We start from the raw sequence: 20,885 nt of genomic DNA, 5'->3' as shown, positions 1-20,885 counted from the left end.
ATTAAAAATGGTTAAAATGGCAAAAAAAACTGCTGTCAGAGGTTAGTTAATTTAAGGGCTATCATGTCAAGGAAGCCACAAAGCAGATGCCATTCACTTTACTATATCAGAAAAGTCACCTATTCTTTCACTCAATGTCCAATACGTATTTATAATTCCATTCTCACCGTATTCTAGAAAGCATACCTTCATGCTGCCCAGGTGACTGTGCCATTCTGCTCCACGCATTACTCCTCCTGGAATATTCTCATCTATAAAAGCATTGAGAGATGTAGGATCAGCAAGATCATAAGGCCAGTCCTCATCCTCTCCCAAAACAGCAACAACAATAATAAAGGGTAGGGAAAATACCTACCTGATTTATTTGGGCAACTGGGCTGACCCATATGCATCGATGGATGATTATTTGCATAAAGAGATGCCAAATGCTTTAGAGTCTCTTTGTTTTCCACTACAAAAAGAAAAATACAGAAGTTAGCGGAGAAATTGAAAAGATTTTTCTCCAAGTTCAACTTCATGGACACAAAAGTCATATTCCTTTCCTTCTAGTAAATCTTGTACCTCACTGAAGTTTATTGAGGAGTTATTATAATTAAGCACACAGTTCTGTTCACCCCAAGATAATCTGACCAAGAAGATAAGCATCTTCCTTATATTAAAAGGCACTAACGGCGAGTTTAACAAGTTATCACACTAAAATACAAACCTATTTTGGTATGTTTTACTACATTTGGGGGCGACTGTGGCCTAATTACAATATTCCTTGTAAGCTGCATTGAAAGCAACACAAATTATCTCCATATACAATGGCCTCAGAGAGATTCAACAGGCAACTGTTTAACTCACCACAAGGTGCAACCAGTCAGTCAAGGTTTAAAGCAGGAGAGGGCAATTCTGTATTGTTAATGTTTGGTTACATCATATGGATTTCTTGGGGTGGGCATTGTGCCTTATTCACTTTTGTATTTCCAATGTCTAGAGACATAATAATTGTTCCATAAATGTTTATGGAGTAAAGATTGAGCAGATGTGACAAGATGGCTACACTGAATAAAGCTAGGCCATCATGGCTACACTGAATAAAGCTAGGCTCCCTCCTCCTCCAAGTAACTGAACTGTTGATGTATGTACAGTCTTCTTAGGTTGTTTATTCATGCAGTGTGCTCAAATGCTCACCATTTAAAAAATTTTTAGAAGGGATATTACCTAATTGAAATTTCCTATTTAAGCTTAAATAGTATATATGTAAAGTGACATTCTACATACCTGTTTGTACTGGCTTGTCATATGGGTATGTGACCAGCACTGAACCACCATCTAAAGCAACAGAAAGACTGAAGTCCTGTTTCTGAATCAAATTTTCAATGATGGCTTTAGTTTCAGGTTGGGAGGCATTATCTAAAAAATAGAAATGTCAAACATAAAATATCAAGTTTTAAAATTTTAGTATGAGCAGCTAAGAAAATATTCCCTACCTAAGCACAGTCAAAAGGCTAACTTACAAAATCTGTAGATAAATACTTTATTACTCCATAAGCCACTCCCTCAAGCAAGAAAGATACATCCTAGGAGGTAGGTTATTTTGAGTTTTACACACTTTAGGATAACGTTGAAAGGTTAATGACTCTAACCAAGTTTAAGAAAATTCTTACTGGAAACAAAAAGGGATGGACATATCCTCTTTTAAAAAATAATAACCCGTCCTTGAAAGAAAATAAGATTTTCAGAAATCAGGGTATTTTCTGAAGCATTGTTTGCAAGAGCAAAAAATTAAAAAGAAACTAAATGTCCATCAGAAGGGAAACTGTTGAATAAACTAGAGTACTACCATATATTCATAGCATAAGATGCCATTAATAAGAATGTTAGAGATCTATGAGTATTGAAATAGATGTCAATGATATATCCAATAAAAAAGTTGCAGAACAATATGTATAGCTGATGATCCTATTTAAGTAAATAAGAAACAGGCCCCTTCAAATCAATACACACATACATCGTGTGTGTGTGTACGCGTGTGTACACTCATATATAAGAGAGTAGAGAGAAAGAATATACATCTCTGTATGACTATGATGAAAACCTCCCCCCCAATATTATTGATTGAATTTCTAAGAAAAAAACTTGAATTACTTTTGCAAATGAAAAACAAGAAAAATTTGAAAAGTTTTCTAGATGTCTCCATTTATATTGTACATCCTAGACAAGAAAGCACCCCTTACTCATCTATAAAATAGGATCAACCAATCTCCTAGCAAAGAGAAATAAAATTATCTACAAAGTACTTTAATGACCTAAATATTGGTCTTACTTGTGAAGTCTGTATCCAGGTCTTTGCCACGAGCATTTGTCTGTCCTATCTTTGAAGTACAGTCTTTCTCTTGTGCTCTCTCTCGCCCATCTGGATTTAGAGAAGGTACAATCACAATTCTAGTCCTGTCGACCAACTAAAACAGAAACAGAAATCAATGAGTTTATTAGCTCTATGTGGAATCAAAAGGTACCCTCCCATGCTTCAAACAGAAAGTCTTTATTGCTTGTTTTAAACACAGATTTAAAAGGCAGAACTGAAAAATAAATAAAATTCTCTCTTGCTCCAAAAAAATTAAAAAAGAAACAAAAAACTGCACAACTACTGTTCCCAGAGACCTCCCAATAACTTACAACAGGGTCAGAAACCACTGTCTGTAGGCTAAACCCAGCCTGCTGCTTGCTATTGTAAATAAAGTTTTATTGACACACAGCCTTGCCCATTCACATGACTGTTTTTGTTCTGCAGTGGCAGAGTTGAGTAGTTGCAACACACAACATCTGACCCACAAAGTCCAAAATATATACTATATGGCCCTTTATAGAAAAAGTTTGCTGACCACTGGCTTAGGTCAATAATAACTGACCAATAAATAAAAATAATACAAATACAATAAACACAATAATATTGTATTCATAATATTGTACTTCCAGATTAAAAACTGGAACATATAATGTGACAAATATCAATGTATGTCTGGAAACATTGAGACAGAAGAGTTGAAATCAGCATATCAAAAAAAAAAATGAGGTAGGATATTTGTCTTACCCATAATTTCTCCCTCAGATGAGCCATATCCAGAGGTGTTAATACCTACATTTATGGCATGAATTTCTGATATAATTCATCCTACATATTTCTAATAGTAAATCAGAATAAGTGATCCCTGGTTTATTTATTCTAGTAAAATTGTCAATAGCTTGAAAATATATTTGCAATCCTTTAATTCATTTATTCTGGAATCTCTGAGGGAGATTTTTTTCCTATATGCTTGGGCTTAACCATATGTCTCTGGGTATATGTATATTTTCTTGAACTCTCCAGACAATTCTGGCACTTAGCTCAAAACAAATGGCAATCTAAAGTGATCTAAGCCTAATTAGACCAGTGAGGCAAATTCTCATAAACTAGGAGTTTAGAAATTCCTGGCAGATATTTTACCTGGGGTATATAGTCTCTTATAACCTTAAGATCAGTAGGTAGTAACTCTGGCCAAATGTAAGAATAACCTAAGGAGCTTTTAAAGAAATATTGATGCTTCTGGGGATGGAGCCCAGGCATTGGTGTTTGTAAAAGCTTCCCAGATGTTTTCAATGTATAGCCAGGGTAGAGAACCACTGTCCTAGGTAATCTCCCTTTTAAAAAAGAACAACAACAAAAATCTTTGAAATACTCCTGCAACTCACATGAAGAAGTCAATGGGATCTGCTCTGCTGAAAATGGTAAAATAATTTTTGATCAAGTCTGGTTTAAGTTCATCTCACCTAATCCCACATCATGGGATCCTAATCATGACATCAATTCTTTCCAAATTTCTTTCAGGGGAGGCAATAGGGTAAAACAGAACAGCACAGGCTTTAGAGTGAGACATGCTTGGGTTTAAATCCCTGCTTTACCACTTAGTAGCTGTGTGACCACCTGTAAGTTACCAAATATCTCTGCCTCAGTTTTCACATCTATAAAATGAAGCTAACATAATTGCAGGGTTGAGGATTAAATTATGATGTATGTAAAGTACCTAGCACATAGTAGGTATTAAACAAATACTAGTTCGTTTCCCCTTTCCTAAGTTCTATATAGACAGTGCCAATTAGTGAGTGTTGTAGACAGACACTCTTTCCTTCCTTTCCCTAAGACAACACAGAAACTAGGTTGCTTAATCATACATAACCAGCTTCTGGATCAACATTCTATTCTATAGTCATGGGCGACTAAAGTAGGCACTGCCATATCACTTTTTCTAAAATCTCTTAGCATCCAAGGTGTCCAATAATTTCATCTTTATTACATGAAAAAATACCCGATTTCTCTTCTACCTCATTTTTCAATATAGTATCCTAGTTATAAATAACTGGCAATGGAAGTCCCTCTAATTAGAATATACATCACTTTGAGTAAAGATTGGAAGGGTAACATAAAGGAATAGAGGACTGAATGCAAATCTTTATTATTTTTTTCCTCTATGGCTCTTAATATATACAAAGAAATATAATAGAAAGACACTATTAACAATGACTATATACCAAGGTCCATTTTTAAAGAGTAAAGTTTATAATGACCTTAAAAGTACCTTTGTATAAAATCTAACAGGAAATTAAATTAAAAAAAAAAAGGTGCCTTGATATCAGTGTATCACTGAGCTTTTTCCTTTTAAAGCATGTCAAAACAGGCTATTTTCTTACTTGGGTAACAGCTGGGTTCTTTTTGTAGTTTAGGCAGAGAAATTCTGCCAGAGCCAAAAGAAGTTCAGTTCCAACTGGAGCATTTCCATGGATACCAGCAACAAAACGAATCTTTGGTTCTTCAGGCTCAGATACATTGGGCTTATTGGAGATTTCAAGGGACCAAATGTGACGATATTCAGCACTCTGTCCCAAACTTTCAAAAACCAGAAACAAAAAGTCAGCAAGTAATCAAGTATTATGTTAATGCTGCCTTACAGATTTTAAAAAAACAAATGAGAACAAAATTTGAAAAGTCTTAAAAAGTCTTTAAAGAGTAACTCGTTATGTCAGAATACTTTAAGAAAATTAGGTTCCCTTAATCAAAGAAAGTCAAATAGATGGGAGATACTATCAGATTTAGGAAAGATTATGATTTAGTTCAACATTCCTCCAAATTGTCATTCTCCTATCATCTTCATAATATTTACCCAATCTTCTATAATCTATACTACTCTTTAGTTAATACATGTCTTTTTTTTTTTTGGCTGTGCCGCCTAGCATGTGGGATCCTAGTTCCCCGACAAGGGATCGAACCCGCGGCCCCTGCACTGGAAGCATGGAGTCTTAACCACTGGACCTCCACGGAAGTCCCTAGTTAACATATGTCTTTTAAGTTAACTCACTTAAATTTTTATTATGGAAATATTTAAATATACAGAAATGCAGAGCACCTTACTTTTAAAATCTAAATTAATTTACACAAATAAGACATTTTATACTTTAAATGAAGTACCAAGATTACAGCAAAACTAATTTAAAAGGCCTGTTTTCTTTGATATAAAGGGAGATTTACAAGAGTTAGATAGAAAAAAAATATTGGCATTAAATTGAGGATTAATAGAATAGACAAAGTACCGCTTTCTCACAATGGTATTTAATAATACTTAGCAACCGTTGGAGGACCACCTAAAACTGCCTTGTGTCCCACCACTGGCAGGTGTTGCATATTTGCTGGGGAAATATTTAACTAAGAAGTGCCTGTTTAATTGAAAGGTTAAAAAAAAAAAAACTTAAATGAACTAAGTAAATGGATAGCAAAATAATGTCCAATTTTTTGTTTTAAAATAAGAAAGTCTGTAACGTCTATATGGCACTAACATGGACAGTATTAAAACCTGACCTGGGCAGAAATGTTCAAGAGTCAGTTGCAGAAGAGAGGTAATTGGTATTGCCAAAGTAAATATCAGTCTTTGCAATTACAGACATTATAAACCAGTATTTGAGAAAGTAAATTTACTGGTAAAATTAAAAGAACCAATGAAGGAAAAAAAGTGAAAAAGTGAAAGGCTAGTTAATGTTCATTAGGTTTGTAGTAGAGAACTGTAAGTTCAGGGCAAAATGTAAAGTAAAGGCCCTAAAATAGGCAAATAATAGGAATCAACAAATCAAGGAAATAGTTTTGAGACAGTGAAAGTGAAGCAGAGAAGCCTAACAAGTGAAGGTAAAAGTTGTCTCAGCCATCAGTTTTACATAAGCCAGTACTGCATGTTTTCCCAGAACCCTCAATCACATATGTCCCTAAGGCTTCAGGGAACCATGACTCTGAGTAGAGACTAAAGCACAGAAAATGACAGCCAACCAGGCTTCATTTTCTAATTTGAAGAAAAGGTTAAACATGATCCCTGACAAGTGAGCTCATAGTTCCAAATTTGTCCCTGCCCCCAGCAAAATGAAACAAACTAAATAATATTTAGTCAGAATGTGAATCTGCAGCTGAGAAGGAGAAAGGGTTTTGAAATCAAAGTAATCATTAGAAAGAATGATTTTACATTTTCTGGAGGCAAAGGCCACACATTGCTAAACTAGCAAGTAATTCTGCTCCAATGTTTCTCATAAAAGTTTCCAAGATTCATTGTTAGAAAGATCTCCAAGCAAACATCTGTTTCAAAATAAGTGAAATCCAACTCTCTACACATTCAGCTCCCAAATATCTCTAAATAGATTACAAGAACCATTTAATGTGGCTTATGCTAAATGTAACCTCTTTAAAATGAAGAAAGAAGGAAGGAAGGAAGGAAGGAAGGGAGGGAGGGAGGGAGGGAGGGAGAGAGGAAGGAAGGAAGGAAGAAAGAGGGAGGGAAGGAGAAAGGGAGAAAGAAAGAGGAAAACAAGGCAGCAAGAAGGTGACACTTACTTGGTAAGATTTGTAATATGTGGATAGTTCATCACAAGTCCTCTCAGAAACTCTGATAAGTCCTTGTATGAATGGTATCGATAAAGAGCCAGATTTGAGGAGGAGCGTAACATGAAGGCTTCCAAACCATTCTCAGCTGAAAGGTCTTTAATTAAAGTTTCAAACTCTTTAGTAGTCGGATCGCTGGCACCCTCATTGTTGGTGCTGTCCCCCTTGCCTTTCTTTGATTCATTGTTTGAATCTGTTGAAGATCGAACAAGTGTGAAGTTGACCTGAACAGCACCTTCACTGTTTACGGTCACATTCTTGGTAACTGGATTATACCTGCAATAAAGGAGACAGATCAGAGCCACGCTTCTGCAGCTGGAGTACCCAAACCCTGGGAAAACAGAGGTGTGCAGATGATATGTGAATCCTTGAGATAAATGTGGTGCATCTCCCTAAAGGGTCAAATTGTTAACTTTGTGATAATTTAAGATTTGTTTTAAACATTAACGAAGACCATACAAGGGTAGACTATAAAACATAAATGAGTTTTTAAGATTAAATATATGACTTCAAAAGAAAGCTCATGCTTGCAGTGTATACTCCCATATTTCCTGGAATCTGAGTTCACTTGTCTGTCATCAGGGAGTATGGTGGAAAAAGTTTGAGAAGTACTAACTTAGGACATTCTCTGCCAAACGCATCATTCTTGCCCCATTTTTCAGATACCTTGATGCTTTGTTTTTTCCAATACTATGCCAAAACTGAAAAAAACCAGAATAGACTTCTTTACTCCTTAAAGTTCTAACCCATTCATTTACAGACCACTTGATATTTGAAAAACATTTTTTAAAAAAAGGTAACAATAACTTTAAATGTTTCCATGTATTTACCCTTACTTCAATGAGTGTTCAAACTAACTCTTCAGAAATAAGAGAGCTAGTAGGGGGAGGGGAAAATATTCTGTGGGAACACCTACATGTATCAAATATAAAAAAGAAAACTACAAGAGGATAAAAATGATAAGTTTCGACTAAAAAGTAAGGTGGCTCCAGTTCTAAGGTATTTGTAAAGGAGGAGGAACATAAGGAATGTTAAGTTTTTTCCAAGGGAAAAGGTCATAAGTTAATTTTTTCTTTTCAAGTAAATATATCTTTGTGGTGAGAAAAACTGTAAAAAATATGAAAATGGCTTTTCTCAGAGAATTAGCAGTAAGTAAGAAAATCTCACTCATGCGAGAAGGCAAAGGTACAATAATAAAAAATAAGTGTCTGTGAAAGAGTTTTAAAAGGGTACAAATGTAAAGTGGTGGTATTTTGGGGACAACATGACTAGAAGTATGCAGAAGTCTTTTTTTCCCTACTAACAAGTACTTCCCAGAACTGTTACCTATAGTGAAGGACATCAGTCACTATGGCTTTACATCTGGACAGGGGAAGGTGACCTGAGAGGATGAAGGTAAAAGAGGGTACTGTTCAAAGTGAATAATTTCACAGATTTCTTACATCTGATGGTTCATGTACTCACTGTGCCACCAGAGAAGAGTCAAATGTGTAACCAGCTCTAAACCTCTCAGCGTTAAACTCAAGGTTGCTTAGCCTCTACAGAGCTTTCTGGCAATAATCTTTCAGAATGGAACTATGCTTGTTTCATCTCCAAGCACTCAATTACAAAGCATTCAGTAACTCACCCTCGAGCAGATGCTGTGATTTTATAAGTTCCTGGAACCAACAGACGCCAGTAATCTCCAGTTTTGTAAGTAGTTACTGGGTGATTAATTTCAGCAACACTAATGGTGGCATTTAATATACCTCTGCCATCTGTGGCATCTAGGACGAATCCTTTGACACCCTGATGAACCTGGATAAAGCACAAGAACACCCAGATTTTACTGATAAAGATCATCATCTAATTATTTTGGGAGTTCACATCCAAAATAACAGATTGTTAAATAATGTAAACATGTAGAACAAATAGGAATTCAGGGGCTCAGAGTAAAGCTAAATGCAACCGCCCATTAAACAAAATATTTCAGTTTCTGAAAGGCTAGTTTTTCATAAGTTAGATTTGTCTTTATCTTCCTATCAGCTACAGAAAGACATTTTGAGGACAAGTGGAGGAAATTTGAACATGGATTAGGTATTAGGTAGTATAGGGAGTTACTGTTAATTTTCTTAGGTGAGATAATAGCAATTGGAGAAGTCAGGTAGGAGAATTAACCTTATTTTTAGAAGATGTATTCCGAAATACTTTGGGATAAATATCATAACACCTGCAATTTATACTGAAATAGTTCAACAAAAGTGTGTGTGTGTTTATATATATATAAAATACAAATGCAGCAAAGTATAAAAATTGTTAAACCTAGGTAAAGGAATAGTAGTATTTATTGTTAGTCTTATAATTTTTCCTGATGTTTACAAATTTTCAGAATAAAATGTTCTAAAAAATTAGTATGCAAACTCACAGCCATTATGCCACTCTACTCAGCAAAGTACTGGCACAAAGTATTAGTCAGATTATCCTAATAATTTTAACCACTATCAGCATATTTCTTATAGTCTTTACCTATCAGCCACAATGCACATCCAAACAAAAGGAAATTAATCGTTTCACAGTAAACCAATGGCAAAAAAAAAAAAAAAAATTTTACCCCATAGCCCATCTTTATCACTTGACAAATTCTTAGGCATGTACCCAATCTATAGTAGCCTTTTATAAAGACAAGGGTAAAAAGTGACCACTAACCATTAAGTGCAAAACATCATCACTATATTGTTTAATCATTTTTAACTCTTCTCCACGCATATAAATAAACTCATTTACATCCATGAATTTTCTAGATAAATATACGAAAACATGAATAGGTCAAACTGGAATTCAAATGAGGTGTATTCTAAAATCAATGCATGAAAACCACATGTACACACAAAAATCTTCTTGCTCTTGGGAGAAATTTCATACGTCACTCCAGAATTGTCACCTGTTTCAGAAACTGGATTAGAGATCTTCGATTCTGTTCCCAAAATTTTGGCAGATCTTTCTCAAATGGGTATTTCACACAACCAAGTTCAATAGTCACTTCAAAGCAGTTTGTTTGTAAATAGTTCCAGTCCTGCATACCACCTGAAGGATAAAAATTTTAAATCAGTTACTCTGAAGAAGTTCTAACTAGCTCAGATCCCAAATTGTAAGCAACATTCCTAGTAAAAAGCCAAATTCATCTTTTATCAGCATGGCTGAAAACCAATAATGCATTCATTTGAGAGCTCTCTGATGCCTGTGGTACAGGTAAAACATCTGTACTTTCATGTTCAGGAAGAATTCAAGTGTAGTTCACACTCTTCTTCTTAGCACATCTAAAGTTCTTTGTAATAGCCAGCGGTAAAATATAACACTTTCATGAAGTTTCAGTACATTATTTTACTCAAAAGTCAAAGTGCACCAAATATTAAAAATAGTTGAAATGGTAATTTGAATGTTTTAAACTATTTATACAATATTTTTAAAAGAATGATTCTTTCTCAAAATTAAAAAATCAGTAACAAGCAGTACCATCCAGGGGGACAGAAAATCCATCAAGTTATACGGCCTTAATATAAAAGAATGTTTTACCTGGGACATTGTACCAACTGGCTCCATTTGTTATTCCATGAGGAAAATATTCATTAGGGTACATATTCTTGCAAGGTCTACCTTGAAACATCTGGGAATTTTCCTGAAAAAAAGAAAAAAAAGAATCTTTACTTGTATTTGTTTGTATCTGCATCAAAAAACATGGGAAGGATAAAGAAAGATAGGAAGAGTGGTTACCAATAGGGTATATGTGGGGGTGGATGGAGTCATGGGAAGCAGTGACTTACTACCTACTTTTTAATATCAAAACTAAACAGTTTATGCTCTGTAAAAAAAAAAAGTGAAGACTTCATTTATTACTTGTAATTACAAGTAATATAAAAATCCAACCCAACCTCTCTCAAAAACAAAAACAACGCTGTTCATATTCGTACTTTCATTTCATGATCTCAAGAAGCTTAAAGTCCAAAAGAGGTAATTCACACATAATGGAAAGTAAGCATCTTTCTCTGACTTCTTGGGGACTAAGGTGGCCCCTCTGTGCTTTGACTGCACTCTGTACAATTATTTTATCCTGTTAAAACTGGTTGCACCTCTTTTCCCCCTAAAGACAATACACTACTCCTTGAAACAGTTTGTGTCTTTGTGTCCTCGGCATCCAGCAGTGTCTACATAGCACGTGTGCAATTGCTTGTTCCATGGAGAGTAAGAAAAACTGCCATAGAAGCACAAATAAACACTATTGGAAGCTAGAGGAGAGAAAGATTATTTCTGACTAGAGTGGCAGGGGAATTTTCCTGAAGAAATTAAGCTTTGAAAGATGGTCAAAACTTCATTTCTCTCTTTTGTAAATAGAAAAAGAAAAAAAGTACAGAAAAGTGTAAAGAGAAAAGTAATTTCTCACTTTCCCATCACTGAGAATTAACCATTTAACTTTAAAATATACAAAACAACCCCCTTTCGTAAACTTAACATACCAATTACAGGCTTATGATCCCACCACTCTGTTATCAAATGAAAGCTATTGTTTTAGGTTACTGGAATATTTGTGTATATGCTCTTTTACTCTCTGGTTTTTCCACTAAACACTTGCACACATCTTCTATGTCTCTATATCCTTATCTCCATTTCCATCAATATCTATCCATTTGATTATAAATTATATAGATGTACTACTGTACTAATTGATATAGTATGTATATTACAAACCTGCATTAAAAAAAACATTTTAAAAACAGAACTTCTAATATATTCTTCCTACATCTTAACGGATCATCTAGTATAAATCCCACTCTAGACACCACAGTTCTAGGCAATTGCTGTTAACATTTTGACTTTTTTCTCAGAGCAATAAGGAACTTGTGAAGATTTCTGATGGAAGGGTGATATATGATATATTCATGGCTCTAGGAAGTTTATTCTGATAATAATGTGAAAAAATGGACCAAAGCCAGGGAGACTCATCAGAGTACTACTGAAATAATCCAACTGAGAGATAATGAGCATCTGAAAAGTTGTGACAGATTGGTTTTACCATGTGTATTTTACCATCTTCTTTAATTCTCACTACTCTACTTTGATAATTTTTTTAAAAAAAAACTAATTAAAAATTTTAAAGCAAACAGTTTGACAACTTAAAGAAGACAGGGGGTGAGGATGTAGGTGTCCAGTCTCAGTCCATATATAAAGAGTCTAAAATATATACCAAGATAGTAAATGATTCTCTTCTTTTTGCTTGGCTATCGTCTCTAATCTTTTTATAATAACTTTCATTATATGAAACAACTTTTTGAAGAGGCATTTACATAGTGGTGACAGCTAAAGCAACTGGGTGCAATTGCCAAGACAGTAAAAATGGCTAAGGACAGAATATGGAGGGGGGGGGGAAAGTAAAAGAGAGAGGTTGAGCCACTGAAAGAGAAAAAAGGAAGCAAAGCTCTCTGCTATATAATGTAACAGAGATCAAGGGGAGAAGACAAGAGCGTTAGACTTCAGAGGTCAAGAACATTTAAAAAAAATAGACTTCTGGTAACCTTTGAGGGGTCACTTCCAGGTAAAACAATGTAGGCAGAAGACAGATGACAAGAAACTGAGGCATGAGAGAACAATAAGGAAGTGGAGATAAGCAGAGACTATTCATTTTTCTTATTCTTTTCTTTTGACTTCTTTTGAACTAATTTTAGAGTTGCAGAAAAGTTGCAAAAATAGTACAGAGTTTTATATACCTTTGATCCAGCTTTCCCTGATGTTAGCATCTTATATAACCATAGCACAATTATCAAAACAAGGAAATTAACACTGGCATGTTACTATTAACTAAATAACCTATATTTTATTCAAATATCACCAGTCTTCCACTAATGCCTCCTTGAAATTTTCTCTTCACTTACTATGTCACACTGTATAGCTCCATTTTTTCACTTTCACTTAATTGAATTCATTGAATTTCATTATACTTAAAATATAATAAAAGTTATTGTAGAAAGATTAGAAAATTGAGGCAAGCCAAAAGAAAAAAATATAAACCTAGAGATCACCAATCATTTAATATTTTGGCATATAACTTTTGACGTTTTTTTAGCCTACATATGAATTGAGCATGGATACCCCACCCCTGAGTCTTCTCTAGGTTCTCAAAATCTGCTTTATTGAAATATAATTCACACACCACACAACTCACGCATTTGAAGTATACAACTCAATGGTCCTTGGTATATTCACTCAGTTGTGTGACCATCACCACAGTAAATTTTAGGACATTTTCATGACCCCCAAATAAACCTGTACCCATCAGCACTCCCCATTTCCTCCCAACCTCTTCCCTGCCCCTCCCTACATCCCAAGCCCAAGGCAATTACCAGTCTATTTTCTGTCTCTATGGATTTGCCTATTCTGGACATTTCATATAAATGGAATCACACAATATGTAGTCTCTTGTGACTGGCTGCTTTCACCTAGCATGTTTTCAAGGGTCATCTAAGTTGTAGTTTGTATCAGTACTTTATTTTTTTTATGACTGAATAGTATTCCATTGCATGGATATATCACATTTTGTTTATCCACTTATCACTTGATGGACATGTGGGTTGTGTCCATTTTGGCTATTATGGATAATGCTGCTACGAACATTTGTGTACAAGTTTTGTGTGGACTATGTTTTCATTTCTCTTGGGCATATACTTAGGAGTGGGATTGTCAGGACATATGATAATTCTATATTTAACATTTTGAGGAACCGCAAGATTGTTTTCCAAAGCAGTTGTACCATTTTACATTCGCACCAGCAATGCACAAGGGTTCCAATTTCTCCACATCCTTACCAACCCTTGTTATTTTCTTTTTTTTTTTTTTTAAACTATAGCCATCCTAGTGGGTAAAAAGTAGTATCTCATTGTTGTTTTGATTTGCATTTCCCTGATGGCTAATGATACTGAGCACCTTTTTGTGAGCTTGTCGGTCATTTGTATATTTCTTTGGAGAAATGTGTATTCAGATTCTTTGCCCATTTTTCAATTGGATTGTCTTTTTATTATTTAGTTGTAAGAGTTCATTATATATTTTAGATATGGATCCTTATCAGATATATGGTATTCTCCTATGCTGTGGGTTGTCTTTTTACTTCCTTGATTATTATCTGTTATATTTTGAATGATTTCTCCTCCAAAAGATATGTTGAAGTCCTAACCCCCAAAATCTCATAATGTGACTGTATTTAATTACAGAGGTAATCAAGTTAAAATGAGGTAATTACGGTGGGCCCTAATCCAATATGACTGGTATCTTTATAAAAAGGGAAAATTTGGACACAGACAACAGGGAGAATGCCATGTGAAGACAGAGGACTGGGATAATCCATCTAGAAACCAGTGAATGGCAAAGACTGCCAGAAAAACACCAGAAGCTAGGAATAGGCAAGGAAGGATTCCCTTCCAGGTTTCAAGGGAGCATGGCCCTGCCAACGTCTTGATTTTGGACTTCTAGACTCTAGAACTGTGAGACGAAAAATTGTTACAGTAGTTCTAGGAAACTAACACAGTATCCTTTGCAGCAAAAAAGTATTAAAGTTTGTTGATGTCCAGTATGTCTTTTTTCTGTCACTTGTGCTTTTGATGTCACATCTAGGAAAACATTGTCTAACCCAAGGTCACAAAAATTTATTTCTATATTTTTTCCTAAAAGTCTTACAGTTTACATTTAGGTCTATGATCCATTTTGAGATAATTTTGGGGTATTATATCAGGAAGAGGTCCAAATTTATTCTTTTGCATGTGAATATCCAGTTTTCCATAACCATTTAGTGAAAAGATTTTTCTATCCCCATTGAATTGTCTTGGTGCCCTTGTTGAAAAATCAATTGACCATAAATGTAAGAGTTTATGTCTGGACTATCAATTTTATTTCTTTGATGTGTATATGTCCATCTTTTTTTTTTTAACATTTTTATTGGAGTATAATTGATTGCTCTACAATGGTGTGTTAGTTTCTGCTTTATAACAAAATGAATCACCATACATATACATATATCCCCATATCTCCTCCCTCCCACCCTCCCTATCCCATCCCTCTAGGTGGTCACAAAGCACCGAGCTGATCTCCCTGTGCTATGCAGCTGCTTCCCACTAGCTATCGATTTTACATTTGGTAGTGTATATATGTCCATGCCACTCTCTCACTTCGTTCCAGCTTACCTTTCCCCCTTCCCGTGTCCTCAAGTCCATTCTCTACGTCTGCATCTTTATTCCTGTCCTGCCCCTAGGTTCTTCAGAACCATTTTTTTTTTTTAAGATTCCATATATTTGTGTTAGCATGTGGTATTTGCTTTTCTCTTTCTGACTTACTTCACTCTGTATGACAGACTCTAGGTCCATCCACCTCACTACAAATAACTCAGTTTCGTTTCTTTTTATGGCTGAGTAATATTCCATTGTATATATGTGCCATGTATATGTCCATCTTTATTCCCGTATCACAGTGTCTTAATTACCACAGTCTTGTAGTAAGTTTGAAATTGGGAGATGTGAGGTCTTTAGCCCTTACAATTTATTCTTCATTTTTAGAGATAATTTTCTTTTTCTTCCATTACTTTCCTGAGTTCTATCAACTCTCCTTCATTTCTTCCTGTTTCTTTTTTCATTCCTGTTTTAATTTTTTAAATATCTGAGCCTATGTGGTTTTTCATATTCTCAGTGTGTGTTTGGGTATAGTCAATCTGCCTGGAGTGTAAACTTATAGTTTTCTTCTGCTTCTTGATTGTTTTTTGGTAGTGGTAAGGTTTCCTCAGGTGATATGTGTGAAATTTCATTTCCTGATTTTTTCTGCAATGGTTCTTCATGGTTTTTTTTTACCTCTTGTTCATTTTTATTATACTGAGCTGTTTCACATGATTCCTAGTTAATGGTGCCCTTTTTCTGTCAGTCTAGCAGTCAAGGTATTTTAATGTGGTTTTTTTTTTGTTTGCTTATTTGCCTTGGTATAAGGGTGGAGCTCTGAGTCCTCTGATTTTATGGTTCTCTTCTGTCTTGGACAACCCTACATTTCCCCCCTTTTCTCTTTCCCCTTCACTATCTAATTGTCAAAGGGCACTTCTTCATTTCTTTTTGCTTTTCTTCTCCCCCAGAAGCTATGAGTTTGGAAGATTTTCCTTTAAATCCAGCTGTCCTTTTAAATTGTGCCTATCCCTTTAAGTACACCAGATCCTTTAATTTGCATGTACTTTGAAACCCCTTCCCTATATTCCAGTGCTTTCATCTGCCCAGTTACTATCTTAGTATTTTCAGATTTAGGTTTCAGACGTAGCGTGTTTTCAATGTTTGGTGGTCCTTCCAAATCACCTTTATGCCTGCCGTTCCTTAAACCCCCCTCTTTTGTCTTCACAGATTTTCTTGGTCTGCTTTTCCTTACCATGAAGCCTTGTGGCAGGGGAAAGGTGGCTGGGTGCACAATAGATCATGATAGATCACAGTCAAGAGAAAGGAGCCTGGAGTAAAGATTGAGGAATTTAATTGGCACCTTCCCATTTACAACAGAAGAAACAAAGACAAAGAGGAGGCAGGGTGCTGTGGGATCAAGAAATGAAGAAGAGAGATCAGCCAAGATGGTGGAGTAGAAAGACCCTGAGCTCACCTCCTCTCACGAGCACACCAAACTCACAACTATTTGCAGAACAACCATCAGTGAAAAAGACCGAAACCTATCAGAAAAGATCTTCTACAACTAAAGACATAAAGAAGGAACCGCAATGAGATGGGTTGTGGACCATCTTGGACTCGTGATATAGTCAAGTCCCATATCCGTGGGTGGGCGGCCCACAGACTGGAGAATAATTATATTGCAGAGGTTTTCCCACAGGAGTGAGAGTTCTGAATCCCCATCTCGCTCCCCAGCCCGGGGTCCTGCATAGGGAAGATGAGCCTCTAGAGTATCTGGCTCTAAAGGCCAGTGAGGCTTAATTTCAAGAGTCCCACAGGACTGGGGGAAACAGAAACTTCACTCTTAAAGGGCACACACAAAATCTCACACGCTCTGGGAGCCAGGACGAAAGCAGTAATTTGATAGGAGCCTGGGTCAGACCTACCTGCTGATCTTGGAAAGTGTCTTGGGGAGGCGGAGGGCGGCTGCAGCTCACCCTAAGGACACAGACACTGGTGGCAGCCATTTTGGGGACCTCCTTCCACTGCATGGACGCTGGTGCTGGCAGGCACCCCTGTGGAATCCTCCCTCTGGCTAATTAATGGCAATACCTGGCCCCCACCCAACAACCAACCTGTAGGTGCCAATGCTGGGATGTCTCAGGCCAAGTAACTAACCTGGCAGAGACACAGCCCTATGCATCAACAGACAGGCTGCCAGAAGATCTCCTGAGCCCACAGTTGCCTCTGGAAACAGCCCTGCCCACCAGAGGGCCCAGGACCCAGCTCCACTCACCAGTGGGAAGGCACCAGTCCCAGACTCCCCTGGGCCCTGACCCTGCCCTCCAGGAAGCCCACTGTAGCCTGTGGACCAGCTTCACCCACCAGGGGGCAAACACCAGACATGAGAAAACTGCAATCATCAACAGATGAATGGATAAATAAGCTGTGATACACACACACACACACACACACACACACACACACACACACAGAGCGGATTACTACTCAGCCATAAAAAAGAATGAAATTTTGCCACTTGCAACAACATGGTTGGACTTGGTGGGCATTATGCTAAGTGAAATAAGTCATATAGAGAAAGACAAATACTGTATGATATCACTTATATGTGGAATCTAAAAAACACAACAAATTAGTGAATATACCAAAAAAGAAACAGACTCACAGATATAGAGAACAAACTAGTGATTACCAGTGGGGAGAGGGAAGGGGGGAGGGACAATGTAGGAGTAGGGGATTAAGAGGTACAAACTGTTATGTATAAAATAAGCTACAAGGATATATTGTATAACACAGGGAATATAGCCAATATTTTATAATGACTACAAATGGAGTATAAACCTTAAAATTGTGAATCACCATATTATATACCTGTAACTTATATAATATTATACATCAAATATACTTCAATTTAAAAAAATTAGGAGGAAAAAAAGAAATGCAGAATATGGGTAAAACACAAATAAACAATAATTGAGAAGACAGAATCAGAATGAACGCACATCAGATTATTCACAGTTCCACTTTAGTTCAAGGCAAAGTGATCCACTGAGAATAAGACAAACAAAGCTGGGATTAGAAGGCTCAGGTAGAAGATGAAGGCTCAGAATCACCATAGTGGGAAATGAGCCAGGGAGTCAAGTAGCAAAATGTGAAATATTGCCAGGTAGAACTGAGGGCTCAGCTGAGGTTAGAGAGCACTGCATATACATAGTATAGTCAATTGCCATGACTGTGACTTTTCTGGGATGTAGAAGAGAGATGATTGTAATTAGTAAGCGTTGGACATTGGCAAGGCAGGTATGTCAAAAGGGTATAAAAGATCCTAAGGTGTAGGTGAGTGCATCACTGAAAGGTATGTCCATAGGTGTAGGCTGGGTAGAAAGGAAATCAAATCAAAAGGGTTAAAGGTCAAAGAAATATAAAAAGAGGCTAAGGAATGAGAAGTTACAAAGAGGATGAAAAGTGGAACTGTAATAATGGACAGAATGTGATGGGGATATGTGTATAATCTGATCACTTAGTTTTTATTTTGATGATTGGAGGATATCTCATTTTTGTTTTATTATTTCATGTACATCCCTCTAAAATGGCATGCCCAAACAGAAGACAACTACACTTTAAGGTGAAATAATAGATGTACTCCCCTATTAGAAACTCTGAACAATCTCACAAGATCCCCTTGTAGAGAATGAGGGAGTGGGAAAAATAGAATGACAGAAAGGTGTGATTAGAGAGCACAGAGCTGCAGTAATAATCTTCATTTATCTATGACCAATAAAGTCACAGACTGAGTCAGTAGTAAGACCAAAAACTGAAACTAACAAGCCCAGTTCTCAAGCCTCAACTTTTAACATGCTTTCTAAGAACAACTTTTAAACTAAAATTTCACACATACACACACACACAGATATAACATTTCTGATTATGAAAGTAATGTGTGTTCATTATAGGAAGTTTAGAAAATACAGAAATTTCTACTTGCTCCTTTGCAATATGTTACTACTAGGCTCTTAAATACCTTAGACCAGGGGTCCCCAACCCCCAGGCTGCGGACTGGTACCAGTCCCTGGCCTGTTAGGAACGGGGCCACACAGCAGGAGGTGAGCGGCCACCAAGTGAGCAAAGCTTCATCTGCCGCTCCCCATCACTCGCGTTACTGCCTAAACCACCCCCAACTCCCCACCCCTGTCCGTGGAAAAACTGTCTTCCCCGAAACTGGTCCCTGGTGCCACGAAGGTTGGAGACTGCTTCCTTAGACTATAGGTTGGCAATTTTTTTCTGTAAAGGGTCAGATAGTAAAAACTTTTGGCTTTACAGGCTCTAAAGTGTCTGTTGCAATGACTCAACCCTGCCCTCCGCATCTATTGAGATGATTGCAGCGTTTTTCTTCTTTAGTCTGTTAATATGGTGAATTACACTGACTTATTTTCAAATGTTAAACAAGAAAGCAGCAATGGACAATATTTTAAAGAATGGATGTGCTGTATGTCAATAAAACTTTATTTACAAGAACAGGTGGTAGGCTGGATTTAGTCCCAGAGCTATAACTTGTGAACCCCACCTTAGACTACTTTACGAGGTTTATATTTAGTACTTCTCAAATGAAATAAACTAGCAGTTTGTTTAATTTATTATGTTCCAGGGACTGTGCTAAAAGCTATGGATGAAAAGACATTACCTGAACTTCATGGCTAATGGGGAAACACATGCAGTATGTTTAAAAGTGAGGTGGGAAACAGAGGAGAAAAAGAGGTAAGGTTGTCTGAAAGGAATCATGGAAGGCTTAACAGAGAAGAAAGCACTTGACCTGAGTCTTATAGGACTTTGTTTTAACGCATTTTTTAAATGAAAAATGAATTTTTATAGCATTTTATGTTTAAGCACAAGCCTACCTTGGAATAAGAAAGTGCTATTTGTTGAAATACAGCATCATCTGGTGATTTACTATATGTGGCAAGCCCTTGTTCATCATCATCAAAAGGGTAGTTAACCACCAAAGAACCTATGAGGGAAATGAGCAAAATGTATTGTGTTATTTCTTTCAAGATGGAGCATTAACACAAAGTAAGCTTTTCACAATACTGCCAGAGACAGGAAACCAGTACAATTTTCCAAGGTTAATTTCCTCAGTAGAAATGAAGAAGTTGCTAATTTCCTCAATAGAAAATCAAAGTGGATAAATAAAATATTAAATAGCTATGCATGACACTTAAAGGCTGTCTTAACTGGAAAGGTCTTGGGAGTTTGCCTGAACTTACAGGCATACTTTACATGTTAGAACTGAAACCAGAAGTATACAGGCTTAATTTAAACAATTTTACTTTTATAATATTTAGGATCAGAAAAATTGAGCAAAATTTGGTACTTTTTCACTAAAATTCAGACATTTATAAGGTCATGTCATGGAATTTTAAACTAAGAAAGGACCCTTGAAGTCCGATTAACCCACCCTCTTCATTTTGCAGATGTGGAATCTAAAATGGAGAGGCTAAACAACAAATGTATGGATAGTAGAGCCAGTCCTGACCTTCATTCAGAAAAAAATGGTAAAAATTCCTCTTATGCTCATATTATAAATTAGTCAACTGGAGTTATATCATATGGCTTTTCATGACCTAAAATACAGAGAGTGATGTTTTAAAACATATATAAAGGATATCAACTCCCTTCATGCTCCCCATAGGACATAAAGCAATTAGGGTGCTTCTCAGGCAGGAGCCCTGAGCCCACCCCCCCACCATAGGATCAAATCCCTTATTTTCCTATCAGTCACATCATTTTCA

At 36.4% G+C, this 20,885-nt stretch overlaps 1 protein-coding gene across 2 annotated transcripts in view; it reads right to left on the bottom strand.

Annotated features, from left to right (window-relative positions):
- The window catches only part of CPD (carboxypeptidase D), a 73,300-nt gene that overhangs the window by 11,254 nt on the left and 41,161 nt on the right, over window positions 1-20,885 (bottom strand). For both annotated transcript variants that reach the window (XM_082370518.1, XM_082370517.1), the window contains exons 8-17: window positions 19,995-20,104; window positions 10,490-10,592; window positions 9,858-10,000; window positions 8,565-8,734; window positions 6,890-7,213; window positions 4,714-4,909; window positions 2,312-2,447; window positions 1,267-1,398; window positions 356-451; window positions 187-251 (exon numbers count right to left, since the gene is read on the bottom strand). In XM_082370518.1, the coding sequence (XP_082226644.1) occupies window positions 187-251; window positions 356-451; window positions 1,267-1,398; window positions 2,312-2,447; window positions 4,714-4,909; window positions 6,890-7,213; window positions 8,565-8,734; window positions 9,858-10,000; window positions 10,490-10,592; window positions 19,995-20,104 (1,475 nt within the window). The remainder of the gene's footprint in view (window positions 1-186; window positions 252-355; window positions 452-1,266; window positions 1,399-2,311; window positions 2,448-4,713; window positions 4,910-6,889; window positions 7,214-8,564; window positions 8,735-9,857; window positions 10,001-10,489; window positions 10,593-19,994; window positions 20,105-20,885) is intronic.

Source organism: Balaenoptera borealis (genome assembly GCF_965194805.1).
Source record: "Balaenoptera borealis genome assembly, chromosome: 20".
Lineage (NCBI taxonomy): Eukaryota > Metazoa > Chordata > Mammalia > Artiodactyla > Balaenopteridae > Balaenoptera > Balaenoptera borealis.
The sequence above is the reverse complement of the archived record's forward strand: the minus strand, read 5'-3'. Positions and strand labels throughout refer to the sequence as shown.